The sequence below is a fragment of the Lagenorhynchus albirostris genome, chromosome 14, assembly GCF_949774975.1.
Source record: "Lagenorhynchus albirostris chromosome 14, mLagAlb1.1, whole genome shotgun sequence".
Taxonomy (NCBI): Eukaryota; Metazoa; Chordata; class Mammalia; order Artiodactyla; family Delphinidae; genus Lagenorhynchus; species Lagenorhynchus albirostris.
This window is the reverse complement of record NC_083108.1, coordinates 57,818,329-57,835,957: the sequence shown is the minus strand read 5'-3', so window position 1 is coordinate 57,835,957 and position 17,629 is coordinate 57,818,329. Positions and strand designations below refer to the sequence as shown.

General features: G+C 43.0%; 1 protein-coding gene across 2 annotated transcripts in view; it reads right to left on the bottom strand.

The window, feature by feature from the left end:
• PTPRM (protein tyrosine phosphatase receptor type M) overlaps window positions 1–17,629 on the bottom strand; it is a 753,685-nt gene that overhangs the window by 232,713 nt on the left and 503,343 nt on the right. For both annotated transcript variants that reach the window (XM_060121788.1, XM_060121789.1), the window contains exon 14: window positions 5,567–5,699. In XM_060121788.1, coding sequence (XP_059977771.1) covers window positions 5,567–5,699 — 133 coding nt within the window. The remainder of the gene's footprint in view (window positions 1–5,566; window positions 5,700–17,629) is intronic.

Sequence of the window (17,629 nt, the reverse complement as noted above, 5' to 3'; positions counted from 1 at the left end):
AACCATTAGATTGAGTCCAGAAATAGTCAGAATATGGGAGCTATTAGAGTAACCATATGAAGTCCAGGTTAGAAGAGCCCGTAAAAAGGTCAATTTAATTTACCGCTGAACAAGGAGCCCACTCAGTTATCACCTAGGAAACTGAAGGACACTAGCTGATTCATTGATTAGGAGGGCATTTCTGGACCTATTTGTGAACACACGTATCCTGTTTCACATATGCCAAAAGCATGTGCTCGAGGAGAAAAGTCTCAGCTACTGAGTATTATTTACACAGCTACATATCAAGTACACATATTCTAAATAACCAAAAAGACATGTCTAGAGGTGACTTTCTCAATGCACTTTCAGAAAATGTGATTTTGAAATAGGACTTCGAATAAAGCATCCAGACTTAAGGCATTTTTCACATGTAACTCACACTTAACTGCAGTGGAAAAAATTTTCCCATGTCAAGTGTCAACAGTTCTAGTGGTGGAAACTATAGTTAATGTCGACTTACCTGCACTCACATGCTGTAGGCGTCTCTTTGAAAAGAGGGCTTTCATCAGACTTTTTCCCTTATCTTTTCTGTTTCATGTTTCCAGATACTCTTCCTATGTTATTGAACTTTTTTATCTTGGTAGTTCCAGTATTTTTAAAATATAACAGAAAGGTGCTAAATATTTAATGATATAGGCTGCTTTTGCAAAATGTACATCTGTTAAAATGCTTTATGGGAAGGAGATAGAGGTATGGTGCTGGAGGATGAAAGTGGTCACATTTACCTATAACAGATGTTCACGAAGTAGAGTAACTAACATTTGCTATTTTCAGCAAGAATGTGTATCTCTTTAATGATTTCCATTTAGTCACAACTTCTGTAATTTCTATTTACCACAATGACCGAGACAGAAGTATTACTGTAATTGATACAAATGTTCTCAAATTTCTAAAAGATCTACAGCAATTTTAGAAACAACAGTAAATATAATTAATCAGGGTAAAATAGATGGTGCTGGTATACTAAATTCTGTCAAACATGTTATTGAGATAAATTATTCCTTACGAAAAATGTTGAAAATGCAGGCATTTTCATTTATACAAATAAATTTAATTATACAGGGATGAAAATGATAAAAACTAAGTATCTGCTACTCAACTTATTTTATATTAATTTTGAGAGTGTGTTGTCATGTGACTCTGCATGAAACTTATTTCATAGCTGTTCATCTCAACACCCTTTCTTAACATTTGCTGCGTCAAAACACTGCACCCTCAGAAGAACACATACTTCTGGGAAGGGGAAAGTAATAAGAAATTGCTTTCTTAAAGAATAAAATAAAAATACACGGAAAGGTTTTGTAAAAGGTTTTAAGGAAAAGCAGGTTTTGTATTGTATTAGTCTAGGCAAGGCTTGAATGTATTAATATTCACAAACAGGTAACAACTAGTCTAATTTGTGATAGGTTTGTAAAATATTATAGCCAAATAAGACTGAAGGTCATCTCAGTTTTCAGTCATTATGGCCTAGGTGTGAAAGGATTCCATGAGTTAGTATGAGTTGAACAGATTTTACAGGTTCTATTCCAGCAATTAATTTTTAGAGAAGGCTGAGCCTTCAGACACCCACATGATCTTAGTTAAGCTAATAACTGGCAATGTCTCCCAGTGAAATTTGCTGGCCCTCCTCCTAAGAGCTCAGGCCCACGTGGCCTGGCATGCTGACCCACCCAGACGGTCACTACTGACTTTTCCCCAGCAAGACAGACTTCCAATTGTATTTCCAGAAGTACTGATGCATTTGCTTCACCCACACTTTCTCCTGGGCCCAGGATGTCCTTATGACCAATGGCATGTGCTCGCATTGGCGACCCAGAGTCTGGCCCGGGTAGGAGTGGGCCTGCAAGTTTGATTAGCACAGGCTCGAACAAGCAAACACGACTAGCACTACACTGAAAGCCAGCTCTTTCCTGCCCACCCTCCTTCTCTCATTACATCTCCCCACTGAGTGCCTCCTGTGTGACAATGGGAAATGCATGGCTAAAAGATGAACCCCTCACTGGCCAACACACGGAGACCTGAATCTGCTGCACAAAGCAAGCTTTGGAGAAGCAACTGTGTATGTTTACAGCGTGAGATAGAGTAAGGAGCCCCCACTGCACTTGCAGGACAGCAACTGCATAGTTGTGTCACCATTGGCTGCCGCGTAACAGAAAACCGGAGAGTTTGGGGGGGATTTCAGAGATCGGGGAGTGCAATTTGCTCAACTTAAAGAGAAAGGAACTAAGGCCCAGAGAAAGTCAGAATCACAAAATTAGTTAAAACACAGGTCTAGGAATTCCAAATCTAAACTCCCTGTTGCTAACCAAACACTGTAGCTTGTTATGTATCAGTAACTCTCCAGCCACTTATTCATGATTACTATCATATTTTAACGGTTCTGTTTAAAAATACAACTTTTAAAATTTAGACTGAAATTTTGGGAGAAAACCCTGAACAATTAGAAGTTTTTGGAATTTCTATTAAATAGGACAGTTTGGACCACATGACTGTTCAGGTCAAAATCTTATACGTTTTGTACTTAGAGGCATAGTATATTGGAAAATTTGCCTTACAAGGGAGCATATTCTATATTTCAGAAAAAGCAAATACACAAGTGGCACATGCTGTGAAAATAACCCTTTTAGGGTTATTATCTAGTAAATAATCATGTAAATTTGATATGAGTTATTGGAATTTAGTCTAAAGTTGTATCAAGGCCACATGTTACCATGGGCAGTTTCTTCAAATGCATAATTTATAACACAACCTCCATGACTGCCTGAGAGTCCAAGGTGGAATAATGAATTAATCCTGCAGAAACAGACCCTTGGAGGATGAATTAATATTTAGCTAAGGTCACGAGGGCAACTGGATTTGTAGTTTCAGGCTATTCCTCACAGAGAACTTGCCAGATGACACAAAAATCCAACACATTCCCACAGCTAAAAATCAACTCTCCAAAATGTTTAGTTTGAATATCCAGGCGTACAAGGGCCTAGTGCTACTTAGAATTTATACTGGATCATATTTAAAAAAAAAAGTACCGGGCTTCCCTGGTGGCGCAGTGGTTGAGAATCTGCCTGCTAATGCAGGGGACATGGGTTCGAGCCCTGGTCTGGGAGGATCCCACATGCCGCAGAGCAACTAGGCCCGTGAGCCACAACTACTGAGCCTGCGCGTCTGGAGCCTGTGCTCCGCAACAAGAGAGGCCACGATAGTGAGAGGCCCGCACACCGCAATGAAGAGAGGCCCACCGCTTGCCACAACTGGAGAAAGCCCTCGCACAGAAACGAAGACCCAACACAGCAAAAATAAATAAATAAAATTAAAAAAAAAAAAAAGTACCAACCACTGGTACTACAGCTAAGCTTTCTACATAAACACCAAGGTGGGGAGAGAAAAAGCACATCCAGGAAAAAGTGTATGAGAGAAGACGGAGAAGAAGGAAGAAAAAAGACAGAGATGTGAAGGGAGAAAGAAATAAAGAGACTGACAGCTAGAGAAGCAGAGAAGGGTAAAGAAAAGAAAGCTAGAGAGATGAGAAATGAAAAAGGAGGAGGAAGCTCCCAGCTACAAGATAAACAAGTCCTGGGGATGGGATGTACAGCTCAGGGACTACAGTTAATATCACTATACTAGTAACACTATATATACACCACACTATAGCACTGTATATTTGAAAATTGCTAAGAGAGTAGATCGTGAAAGTTCTCAACACAAGAAAAAAGATTTTAAAAATGGAGAGAAATTAAACGATGTGTGAGCAAAGAGAAAGGAAGAGAGGATGGATGACAAGTGGGGAGGAGTAGCTGAAATGATGGGGACCCATTAGTCACATATGAGCTGGGACAGAGCAGCTGGTTGTCCTAAGGCGTAACTAGACCAGTTACCAGAAAACGAAGGAAGAAGCAAGGAAAGATGTATATGTATGTATACACATTTGGATATTAACTCCCCCCGTAAATATTGCTGTGACCCAAGGGTTTACCTTCATCCCTGACCTCCTTCTGACTCAACAGTAGCTCTAAGTGCCCTCGTCCCAGCCCCAGCTTCAGCCGGCCATATGTGGATGGATGACTCTGACGGTGGAAAGTACTCTTCCTGGCCCACACCAGCATATCTGACTGCTCAGTGGTCATGTCTACTCCACGTTACAGGAAAAGTGAACTTAAAAAAGTGCAGAGCTGAGCTCCCCGTCTTCACGCCCCACATGTCCCACCTCCTACACATTCCACATCTGGGGAGTGACGATACCCCCACGGACTGCCACGGCAGCAAGGAGGTTCTTTCTATTTTGCGTCATCTCCCTCAGATCGGCCTGCAAACGGCTACTACAACGTAGCTCCTTATGTTTCTGAAGTTGCTGGTCTTCCTAACTCCAGCCTTCTTCTCTCCTTGCTGGCCTCAACCCTAACATCAGAGTGATCTTTCTGCGAGCAAAAGCACGTCACATTACTACCTGCTTAAATGCCACCAGTGGATTTTACGACCTGGTCCAGCTCCTTAGATGACCAGACAAGACCTCCAAGACCTGGTTTTGCCGACCCCTCTGTCCTCACCTCCTATCCTCCGTAACCTTACTCACACTCCATCATTTTTAAAAATCTTTTCTTTAACTTGAAGTCTAGTTGATGTACAATGTTGTGTTAGTTTCAGGTGTACAGCACAGTGATTCGATTATACATGTATATACATATTCTTTCTCATATCCTTTTCCATTATGGTTTATCACAGGATATTGAATACAGTTCCCTGTGCTACACATAGGACCCTGTTGTTTATAATTGTTTTTAAACTACATAAAAAAGGGACAATCTGTCTTTTCACTTCTTGCTGTCTATATTTTATGTTGACCATTTCTATATAAACTGAACATTGTATTATTAAGCAAGTTTTCACTCATTTCCACAAGACAAAAGACACTGCCTATTTTTCACGTATTAGAGGTGAAGATTGCTTATTATAGCCATATCTGTTTTTCTCCTCCTCTGACCACCCCTGGCCAAACAGGGCAACCTTATAACATCCAACATGCTACCATTCTTGTCCTCATGCCCTGCGTTGCTGTCCAGCTGCTTTCTGAGAGTCCCTTTCTCATGGGATATGAACATGGTGCCCGCACATAACATGGGCCCAGTAAATTCTGTCACCGCCATAATCTTCAATATAATGAGAAGGAAAGGTCTTTTTCTCATATCCTCAAGACCTAGTCCGTTGCTAGTAAATACTAAACATTTCCTGGTGAATAAATGATTTTACTCATTCTGCCAAGTTTTATGTACCAACCAACTTGTGGGAAGACACATGATCCTTATGTTGACCCGGCATGAGAAACTGCATATTTACACAAAATCACAGCCATGTACCCTAAATTCTGTCCCATAACCTTGAATGCTTTATGATGCAAAATAGGAACAACCAGAGCCACAGATGTATCTTGGTCATCAAAGCCAAATGAGTAACTGAGTATTTTCACACACAAGAAGCCTCTTGGCAAACAGCGGGCCAAGAAGCATATGGGTGGCAACGGCCGGGAGCTCACCTTTTCTTCATGACCAACACGACTCCAAGAAATATAATCACGAACAGCAAGATGCCAGCGATGACTCCTGCGATCTTGACTGTGTGGTCTGTTTGTTTCTCGGGTTCTGGGACTGGTTTTGGAGTGGCAGCTCCTGAAGGGGAGAGGAAACGAGAAAGAAGACACGGTGGGTAAGGGAGAATAAAAATGTTAGCTTTTTAAAATTTTGCTGCATTTAACAGAGTCATAGGACTTATCAGAGTTAGCAGACAGACGAGCTTTGATTTTTTTTCAACGGCTTTCACAGGCGCTGAAAGGAATGTAATTGTTCGCATTGTTCTTCCCTATTTCACTAAACCCCAACACAAGTTGGAAAGCACACCCACGACTGACCCTTTTATAAGAGTCTCTTCTCAAACACAGTTTTTAAAATATTTTTATTATCTCTATGGGCTCCCTGATCTTTCTGCCTTTTAGAAACTTGCTACCAACACAATAGACATCCTCAGCCTTTATCCAAAGTTGATTTGCTGGAACATTTCCCCCAATTATTTTTCATAAATGAAGCAGTAATTCCATAACAATATTAGCCCAAACACCTGGAGAAGAGAGATAAGCTCACTTACTGTGCATTTTACCAGCAATTGTCTTTTTAACACAATAGAGATTTTTCTCCCCCTTGCCTTTGAAAATCTAAATCTAGGTCACATCTGGTAGGCAAAAGACTCCTTCTAAGCAATTTATTCACAAAGTGGGAAGCGGACGATGATCACACTACTGGCACCCACATTTCGTATCTGTTTAAATGAGATAACCAGGGCCTTCCAGTGGCCACTGTCTTAGCTCTCCTGCTTTCCCAGTTTCAAAACACTATCTGTCCTGTTTACAGTATAATGTGATGGAATGTCAAGTCTATGTCTGATGAAATATCCATTTCCTCTGCTAAATGAGTTCAGGATGAAAAATATTAGGACTGAAATGTTCAATTCACTAAACAGAATCCACTTTTGAAGGGCTTCTCCCTTTTTAATCAGAGCACGACAGCCCTTGGCATCTGAGCCATCACGTCCCCTCCCTAGGGAGACAGGTCATTGGGAAAGTAGGAATTTTATGCCCAAATTTCTCATGTTAGAATTTTCTTCTTGCTTTTGTTGGTAAAAATGAAATCAACACTGGCTATGGTACCAGCCCTTTCTACTCTTCCACTGGGTTTTGCATTCACGCTTCATCTGATTCTTGAAAAACTTAACCATCACTGTCTCCTGTGCACTCCGGGCCGGGCTTAGTCTAAGATGAGTCATCGCAGAGAAGCAGGGTGTCAAGCTGTAACTTTCCATCTGTTTCCACTTGGAACATATAAATGTTTCTTTCAAAAGTTATTCATATTAAGATTTTATATGAGACTCTGCACCCTGAACATGGCCGTGGCCATCAGACAGACGGAGCTGCTCAAGATCGGGGAGAAACACAAGGCAGAAGACGGAGGGCCACGATCACCCGAGTTTCCACCCCACGTGTACTTTCCAATCAAAGCAACGGTTGCAAGGAGAGCAGTGGTGATGTGAAAAATCACACCTTATTAAATACAAACCCTGACGGATATAATGACTCTTTACAGGCCATTTTTATTTCTGACCACTTCAGGAGGATGTTCTGTTGTTTTGTTTGAAAGAATATCCCTCAAACAGTTGTCCAAATGAACCCTGGAAATATTTACTGTTTTTTATTATAATAGCATCTGAAGTATACCACTACAACAGGCCACTGGAACATACAGCCAAGTGGTAGATTTGGAGGATACTGTTACTTTGAATAAACTGCTAAGAAAAATTTAAAGATTCATTGTGTATGTTTTAAAAGATGAATAAAAGGTGAAAAAAGCCATTCATGTAAAAATAACATATTTCAAATTCACAAAACTGACAAAAAGTCCAATGGTTTTCAATTCTGATTTTTTTTTTATCCAGTTTGAAAACTTAACTTAAAAAAATAAAATCTAATTGGTTTTATTCTTCCAAATGCTGGCACACTGGGGACCATTCCATTTACCTCACTAGGGACAGAATGCAAGTTCTCCAGATACGTTTTCTAAATAAATGATTCTCTAAGTTTTTTGTAACTAAGTTATTCCAGTAAATACAACACACAGGGAAGAAATTATTTAGAAAAACTGGATTCGGCTTAAAAATTTAAATTTAAAAAATTACAAGGATTCAACTCATACACTGTAAACACTCCATAAGAGAAGAGCGTCCTGTTAATGGTCACGTGTTTGCTTCTGTTACCTAAGTGACTAGTTACGTTGTGCTTTAGCCTTTTTCCTAAGCTCTGTGAGAAGTGAGGAGTGACCCTACCTATCCTTGGGTCAGGGAAAGAGATCAGCCCTGCGGCCCCTCATTCCCTGCAGGAAGCACATTGCTATGCAGCCAGCGAAGGTCAGGATCATCATTCTTTAGCACCTACTTTTAACTCATTTCACGTTGCAGGTCAAGAAAATGAAATGTTCAATCTCTGTGGGACACAGGTGCAAGGTAACCATGGCAGCAGTCATGCAAAATGGGGGAGCAACTGATAAAACGTGAGGAGGGCTGCCCTGCAGGTCTGTGCGCGACCCTCCCTTTGCCTGAAAGGTACGGCCACCAGCTCACCGTGGTGGGGCCTGGGTGAAGGGGCTCGTTCAGGTGTCTGGGTTTAGGACTACTCTGGGGAAACACAAGTTGGGCTGAAATGAGTCACGACCCCGGGAAAATCTCGCTAAGGTGTGTCATTCACTGCAGGTTCCCTCAGGGACACACCATCCCTGCCTTCTCCGTGAGCTCTGCCCTCCATCCCGGCCTGAGATCCTTCCATCCTTCCCCCACAGGATGCTCTTCTCTCCCCGTTTCTTGCTTTGGAAACACGTGCTTGTGAGCTGTCAGTCAGCCTCAGACAGAGGATAATTTGTGACAGAATGTGGTTGCAACTGATAGCTTGGTTTTTTTCCCCCTTTACCCAAATCTATGCCCGTAAGAGTGTAATTTACAAACTGCTTGGCAAGAGAGTTGTTATAATATTTCCCCTTCCGTTTTATCTTCTTGACGGGTTTCTAACGGTATAAACTTTTATTCTTTTTTTCTTGGTATAAATTCTAATTCTTCATGGAAAGGTGTTTTTATTCTCTTCTACTGTGCATCCTGCTTAGAGGTTACTGCACATGTAGCTCCTTTTAAAGAGAATAAATTCAAATGTATGCATTTCACAGTGGGCATTATCTAGGCTTGGACGTATTCATTAAAATGATAAATAAGCTAAATGTTCAGGGGGAAGGAGAATGAACATCATCTCCGCAGATGCCCACGCTGCTGACTCCCAGTGACAGCTCCGGGTGTGTTGTTTTGTTTCGATGACCAAAAAAAGTTTTTTTAAAAAAAGGATGGTATTCCAGTGAGCCTGCATTATTTAAGGTTTCAGATATAATGTCTAACGTGAAAACTCTCAAAAGAAAGGGAGCGATTAGCCAATGCAGTGTTTGGCTGGTTTTCAACTTGGCAGGAAACAGTCCGTCTTGGTCCAGTGTTGGACGTTAAATTCAGTAACAGCAGCTCTCAGGCTGAGAACTGGATGTACTCAGCCACTGGCTCGAGGGTCTGGGCCCAGTTCTGACCACTGAACAGGCTGCATAAATTTCCCCCGAAGACCCACGGACACCAGCCCAGAAGGACACGGAGGCATCACCGCTGCCTGGAGCGGCTGAGCCCCCAGGGCAAGGTCTTCCTCTCCTGAGCAAACAGAAAGCCTTTCTAGAGGGAAGGGAGGGGGGCGTGGCTACCCAGAACCTCTGCACGATGGTGACTAGGGCTGGCTGCCCTTGACTGTGGGGGAAATCAGTAATATTCTCCATTTATACATCAAGAGTTTATTGCACATCCAACGATGTGCCGTGTGCTGTTCTAGAAACACAGCAGTGAGCACGTGGGTAAAACAAAAGCCTCTCTCCTTGTGGAAATTAGATTCCTGTGGGACGCAGACCCAGAGGTAAACGATACTGTGCAGGTTGTCAATCGGTGCTCGTGCTACAGAGAAACCCGTGTTGGGTGGGGATGGCAGGGCAGGGCGGTTGCCGCTGAGCTCCAAGATGGGCTATCAGAGAAGAATTACTGAGAAATAACATGTGAGCAGAGACCAGAAAGAGGAAGGGGTGTGAGGTATGCTGACACCCAGGGAGGACAGTGGAAAGAAAATGTTTAAAGCTACAAGACGAGACTGTGAAACACTGAGGTGTGACTGGAGTGGATATGCCGGGGAAAGTGGGGGGCATAAGGACAGACTTGGGGGCACCTCAAGAGATCCTGGAAGGACTTTGCTTTTCCTCTGCACGAGATGGGAGCCACGGGGGTATTAGGAGCGGAGGAGGGATGTGATCTGGCTTAGCTTTCAACAGGATCACGTAGGATCACCAGGGTCACTGGTGACAGTGTTTAGAACAGACCGTCGGGGGTCAACAGTGAAAACAGGTATGTCAGTTACGAGGCTATTGCAATAGTCCACACAAGAGATTAGGATGGTCTGGAATAAGATGGCAGTGGAGGTTGTGAGACATGGTCACACGCGAGATCTATTTTGACGGTCCAGCCATCAGTATTTGTCCATGAATTGGATGGAGGACGTGTTGATACAACATCCAGGTTTCTGGGAGGAGTGACTGGAAAGATGGGGTTACCATGTCCTGGGATGCAGAGGACTTGGAGGGGCAGGTGTGGAAGGGTAGGTGGGGAAATCAGGAATTTGGTTTTGGACAAGTTAGTTTTGAGATACTAGACACCCAAAGGGATCTCAAGTAGGCTGTGGGGCATAAAGGGGAGAGGTCTAGACTTGGGGTGAACATTTGGGGCGTTGCCAGCAAAACGATGGTCTTTAAAGCCACGAGACTCAGGAGGGCACCTGGGAGGTGAAGAGAGAGGGTGCGTCACGAGGAGGGACCAGTAATGGAGACGAAAAGGAATGGCAGATTGAGGGAGGGGGGAGGAGGGAAATCGGTGAGGAGAGGGAGGAAGTCAGTGTGATACAGGCAGAGAGGGAGTGTCGCCACAGAGCCAGGGAGGAGTGTGGGGATCCAGGGAAGCTCTTTTCCTTAAGACGCGAGAAATTAGGGCATTCTGAATGGTGATGCGCACGGTCCCCGAGAGAGGGAAAAGTTGATGACGCAGGAGGGAAAGGAGATGGCTGCTGGAGCAGTGACCTTGAAGGGGCCGGAAGGGATGGACCTGGAGAGAGTCGTACAGAGAGATAAGGGGGCGAAGGTCTAGGGGAAGAAGGGGGAGGTGGACACCCAGGCTCCTTGAGAAAAAGGGCCTCATGCGATGAATCCGGATGATCTCAAGGCAGATGGTGACGGACATGTGTGGGTTCGGTGGGGTTGCAGGTTTATCCAGGAACACAGAGCTGGGGCCCCTCCTCCCTGCTCACAACTAGATGAGGAAGGGGGGGAGGAGGAGAAAAGGCAGAGAGGGCCTCTTCTCCGAGTTCCATCCCAGTGAGCAGATGGGATGGACACCGATAGTGACATCCCTGGGATGGACACAGGATGGACCCCTTGCCCGAGCCATCCTATGCCCATCCCTGTGATGCGGCCGATCTTGGTTTTCACAGTCTTCAAATAAACAGCTCCTTTTATGCTCCAGGTCCTGTAAAGAGGCTCTGCAGGGGACTCGAGGTGAGCAAGACGAGTGACACCTCAGCCTTCCGTGCCCGCTGCAAGAGGCCACGAGAGGTGCCACGGGTGAGCTTCAAAACCCAACTGGAGGAAAGAAGGACGTTCCCTTTGGAGAGCAATGAAGGCTACTGCCTCACCCAGGCCAGGGGCCTCCAATGTCTGGTCCAAGTGGGTGATGGGAACTGCAAGGATGCAGGAGCTCACGGAGGGCACCCCACTGGCCGCACATAGTGCCCTCCGGTCTAAGAGCACCAGGCACTGGGCGGATGTCGGTGCCACTCATGGAAATACCTGGCCCGCTTCCTGATGGCGGACCTGGTGTTTGGGTTCAACGTTTGCACTGAATTCAAACAACAAAATACTTCATTCTCACAACATGCAAAATCAAATACCAAAACTCCACTTCTCGTATTTGAGGGGGGAAAGAGAGAAAAGAGTCGGGGGACAGCAACCGTGGGAAGTTGCTGAAAAGAGAAACAGGAGGTTGAGAAACCTTATGAGAAAAAACAAAATGGAAGGTGTGGAAACATGTAAGAATACTGTTTCTCCGAGTGTGTTTCAGAGCACTGGTCCCCAGAGATATTCTGAAGTATCCATCGGGGACGCCTCAGCCACTCTGGACTAGCATTTTTATGACTTTATGGAATAGAGAATCTATTTCAAATAATTTTCATAGTTATTTTTCACCTTTTGCAGAGGTCTTTTCTTTTTCTTAAAAATAGCAACACCCTGGTTTTAAAGATTATTGTCAGTTCTTTCATGTCTTGCTGCTCAGAAAAATTAGAATTCCTTGCTATCTATGTTTGCTTTTTCCAGCTGTACCTTAACATTACATATAATCACGAAACATCTCCAAGATTTTTCATTTAAATTGTACATCATTGTTTCTCCCTCTGGGAATGCAAAATCAGTCAGTACCCCTGGAATAATCTCCGTTCACACTTTATGTATTATTTGTAACCTGATTATGCTTTTGAATTTATCATTCTTCCTTTGTACCTCATTTCCACCGTAGGGCATGCAGGGCATGTATGACGTACAACTAATAATCAGAAACATAATTTTTCATATAAAACTGAGATGCTAGATTGTTTGATATATACCATCTCTAAAAAATTAATCTACTTTTTAATTTTTGTTCTAATTTCATGACAGTTACTGATCTCATTTATTGATGGGGCCTACAGCCTGTGGGTAAGATGATCAAACCCTTATAACTTACTTTCTGGAAGTTTCCAGAGAATTATTAGTGCCGTTACTGGTCTGATGAAATGGCTTTATTTTTTCCATCTGCATTTCTCAAATCACCATCAAGTAATAAAATGAGTGAACAGCTTGTCAATAAGAAGCCATCAACTGTGTTCACCTTTCATATGAACTGAATAATCAATAAAGGAAATGTGAGTGGGTGATTTTGAGGATGTTATCAGTTAAGAGTGGACATTTCCAACAGTTTCTTTAAAACTAAACTTTGAAGGCGTTAAAATAAAAATCAACTGTCCCTGACATTTTTTCCATACTTTGTGTCTTGGGTCATGCTTATGTTTAGCTCTCAGAAATCATTTATGTGGGAGAAAGGATCACACGGCATCCTGCACAAAGCAGTAACTGTTTGCAAAAGACCCTTGCAGCTTTTTCTGCTGCTTGAAATTGGTCATTCACTCTCTTATCAAAAAGTAAGTGTACCTAATAAATTCTATGTGCTTGCTAGAAAAATCCGTATTTCTGAGGTTCAAAAAGTATACAGGGTATAGCAAACTGCCTGCAGAGGTGTGACGTGTCTTTTTACAGGCCAATGAGCCACACACACAAAAAGTGACCCTCAGAGACGTAGTGAGGATTCCTGGGGTCTCAGCAGAAAGTGGGGTCACATCATCTCCTGACTCTCATTTACTAAGCATATAATTTTCCTCAAACAATGAAGTTATTTAAGAAATAAGGCTTGGGCTTCCGTGGTGGCACAGTGGTTGAGAGTTCACCTGCTGATGCAGGGGACACGGATTCAAGCCCTGGTCCGGGAGGATCCCACGGGCTTAGCTGCTCCGCGGCACGTGGGGTCCCCTCGGACCAGGGCTTGAATCCGTGTCCCCTGCATCAGCAGGTGAACTCTCAACCACTGTGCCACCAGGGAAGCCCCAGAGGGGGAGTTTTAAAAGAGAACGTTGACCATGTGCCATCTGTGTACGTGAATGGAATATTTTTGAATGTATAGGCTTAAACAAAGGCAGGAGTCCATGTTCCTGCAGAGAAAAGCTGCCCCTTTTTCCTCTCTGTATCCTTGGTGCCTAGAACGTAGCATGTACTTAATAAAATTCCGAGCAAGGAAATGAATTTGGTTGTCCAGAAAGGAAATTTTGACCCTCAGCACATAAAAAAGAAATATATTACAAAGGAGATTTATTTACTCTACCCTCAGGTTGAAGAACAGTCACCTGACATTAGGTCAGTTTACTTCCCTGCCCAATGTCTAAAAATTCAAAAAACGCTATACTTTCTTCATCTCCTTTCCCACTGCCATGGACCTGGTTCATTTCTCTTCTGGATTTTGCTCTTGACTCCTAAGAAGACATCCCAGCCAGCCGCTTAGACAGTCCAGCCATACTGATCTTCCTAAAGAAGAGCCCTAATCATGCCATTCTTTCATTTAAAAAGCAAAACAAAAAACCCAAAAGCCTCCTAATGCTTATTACAAAAGGCAGCCAGGCCTCCTATGAACCGGCTCCCAGCCCCTTTCTTAACTTCATGCCTCTTCTCTCTCTACCTTCCTGCATCTACCTGGGTTCCAACCAAACGGAGATGCTCAGTCTCCCCCAGCCCCCTACATGCAGCATCTCCCCTTTGGTCCTGCCACTCCTTCTCCATGGACCCATCCCTACTCACATTTCATAGGTTCAATCCTACCCGTCCTTCAAAGGCCACCTAGCCCAGCGCTGTTCCTGTGCCTTTGAAGGAAGTATTCTCTCTCCTACTGAACTGCTATAGCACCTTCTTTTCACCCCTCTTGACTATTTTCAACCTTGACTTCAGTTATTTTGGTAAGTCCTTTATATTACATGCTAATATGCGCTCCTTGGGACAAAGGTGGTTTTACTTTTCGGCCCTCACATGACCCGGCCCAGCATCTTATTATGTGCCCGCAGTTCACGCTGAATCAAAGCTCTCTCCCAATAAGTCTCACTTTAATTTTTCTGTCTTTCTCATCTGTACTCTCTTCACAGCCGACCTATTCTTTTTCCATTTGCGTTAAAGTTCTCTGACATAGGGTGATGGGTATAAAAGGAAAGAAAAAAGAGGAAAAAGTAGAAGTGTAAAGACAAGTCCAATTTTGTGGTCTTTCCTCCACCGATCCCTGGCATTTAGCGGGGGGTTACTAAGACGAGTGGGGTCTGCGGCTGCCTTCTGATGATCTTCCATGGCCATCAAGACAACATGCTGAGAAAGAAGGACCATCTGAGCCTTGGCTCCAGGGACCATGCCGGAGATTAGCCAGGGCACAGAGGGCTTTCCTCAGTATGTTGATGACAGATAAAAGTCTTTGCCAGTAGATTTACTGACCAAACTTTCATCAATGATAAAATGGGATTACTAGGAAGAAAGAGCATGGAAATAAATACTAGTGGCAAAATATTATATTTCCAGCACCAAAACAGTGAGATATATATCCATCAATGATGAGAAAGTTAACTGGGTACATATCAGAGAGACAGGAAATGAGTATCTGTCAAGAATAAAGTGTTATGAACTCAATACTTGTAATGATTAGGTAGCTGTAGACCATTCTTCATGATCCTAGGTCGAATTTGTTTTAGAAGTCTTTAAACGAGTCAAAATTTCTGCTGGAGAATAATTACAATGGTCTGGGACTTTTTAGAAAGCAAAAAAAAAAAAAAAAGGAGAAACTTGTAAGATAATGCTAATATGATTACAATTATTATGAGTAATTTTGTTTAATAAAATGGTTATATCATTCCTATGACCTTACTTTAGAAGCATTTTCTAACTTCCTTGTTACTCAGAGAAGAAATAAGATAGAAATCTGAAAATTCCCTTTATTAAGCCTTTAAACTGGCTAAAAGACACATGTAAATCACTCTGGTGTGGGGGGTGTGTGTGTGTGTGCACACGCATATTTATATATAAATATATGCCAATGTCTAAAGAGATTATTCAAAGACATACACGAAGTACCAACCAAATTGGTAATACCCCACAATGTTTTTTTTTGTCACGTTTACTGTGAAGTTAGATATAATCTTGAGTAAAAATGAACAAAATTAAACGACTGCAAGGACAGCACCTAGGCAAAAATCCCAGAAAAAAACTGGTATGCTGATAATGTGTTTTGACCAAGAACTCTAACTTGAGTAAACTGTTGTAATTAATAATAAACCATAATTAATAACTGCATCATTAGCAATACCAATAAGTACATTATACAGATTAAACTGAACATCAATTACATGGCTAGAGTGATGTATTGCTTGGATATTTACTGGAGGAGATGGGAAAACTCATCAGAGATTCTCATAGATGTGCCGAACACATGCCATTTATTAATTCCCGGGCAGGTGCCAGGCTGATTTTCAAAGACTGTTTCTCAGAGATAGTTATTCACTCTTCTGAATGAAAACAACATGTTGAAGAAAACTTATGTTGCTTCTCCTTCCCTTACAAACCACTCTATATTTTTCCAACTTCATACCCAGTGTCTGAAAAAGGTCCTCAATGAGATAATCTATCATCCCTCTCCACAGAGTTCTATTAAAGCACATCGTCTCGTGCTCCCTTGAGAACCAGTGTAATTGAGGGACAAACACAAAGAGAGGTGTCCACATCTAAACCAACGACAGTGAGGAAGGAACGAACGAACCCCCAAATGGCCAGGACCACAAAAGAAAGCCTGGCGTTTTATTCCGTGCGCTGGGCTACAGCGAAGTGCACACTAGGTTAGGCATTGCTTTGGGCTATTACTGCTTCAAATAAAGCAGCTGTCTTTGAAAATGCAGCGGGTTTTTTTTTTTTTTTTCCCATCAGTAGCATCATCACCATTGTTGCCGGTGGCAAGAGAACAGGCTGGGTCCTGCTGAGGCTGTTTATATCCCAAACGCAGGTAAGTGGGAAATATCATCTGTGGGAGATTCATCACAGGTCCTGACATATAATAAAATAATCACATTGCTCTCACGCTCCAGTGCTCCTGGAGACCCCAGTAGCCACGTGCTGTTCGTGTAGATAAAACCCTACTTAGCATCAAGAAATCCATTCATTTTCTGGGAAGTTCACGTTTGAACCTCTAGGAAGGGCAGGGTCAACATTCAAGCTTGGGAGGGTCGGTGGCCTGCATTGATTACGTTGTTCGTTGTTCGCTTGAAAGCCCTAACAGCCATAAACAATCCTCTATCAGGACAACAACAAACAACAAAGCCACAAAAGAAGTTACCAGCAACTGCCAACTCCTCTGCCTTGACCCGCAGCCAGCTTTGTGAGAGTCCTTTACACATGTTACTGTATTAATTCTCCCACCGCCCCCTGTGAGGTTAAGAAATAGATTCTCACGTTTTACAGATATGGAAGCTGACTTCTGGAGTTTAAGAGATTTGCCCAAGAAGTCTGGACCTGAGCTCACTACCTTTTATCTAAAGCAAATACTTTCTGAATTGTACGCTGGGACCCAGAGGTTCCCTGAGAACTGCCCTGTTAAATCCAGGCCCAGATTCCTGTCTGACATGTTTGCAAATGGCCCCTAGGAAGTGTGGCTTTGAAGATGATCCGGAGTCTAAACTGGAGGGCTTTCACTGTTCCCTCTGAGCTGATCAAGGGTAGCTGCGACTCTCAGCACTTTCCCATTATTTGTCCCTATAAGGCAGGCGGGAGAAGACAGGCAGAAGCTTGAATCTGGGCTTTATCCTGAGTGGCCCACCACTGGCTTCAAATTTCTTTGAAGTCCGTAGCTCTATTTTTTTGAATGGAGCATGTAAATGTTGCCTTTTGCTCTGTGATATACTGATTTTTAATGCAAATAATGTTTTAAATGATTCACCACCAAGGAAAGTGATACTCCCTTCTGGAAGCCCTGGATTCCAGTCTGACAAGCATATGAGATGGGAAGGCAGCTAGACAAGGGCTACAGTTCCACAAAGGAGAGCGACCCCTCTTTCCCCCTTCCCCTTGGGGCAACCTTTCCAGAGAGAGAGAGAGACAGGTTATTTGATTAAGAATATATGGTCCCTAAGCTAGAAAAACCATGGCCTGAGAACGAATCAGACATTCAAAGCCAAACCCAAGATTCTATCACATGAAAACAATGACAACTCTACAAGCAGTACATGCGTGCCTGCGTGTGCCTGGGTGGGGGGATTTGAATATGCTAGAACTTCAGAAGTCAATCTTTT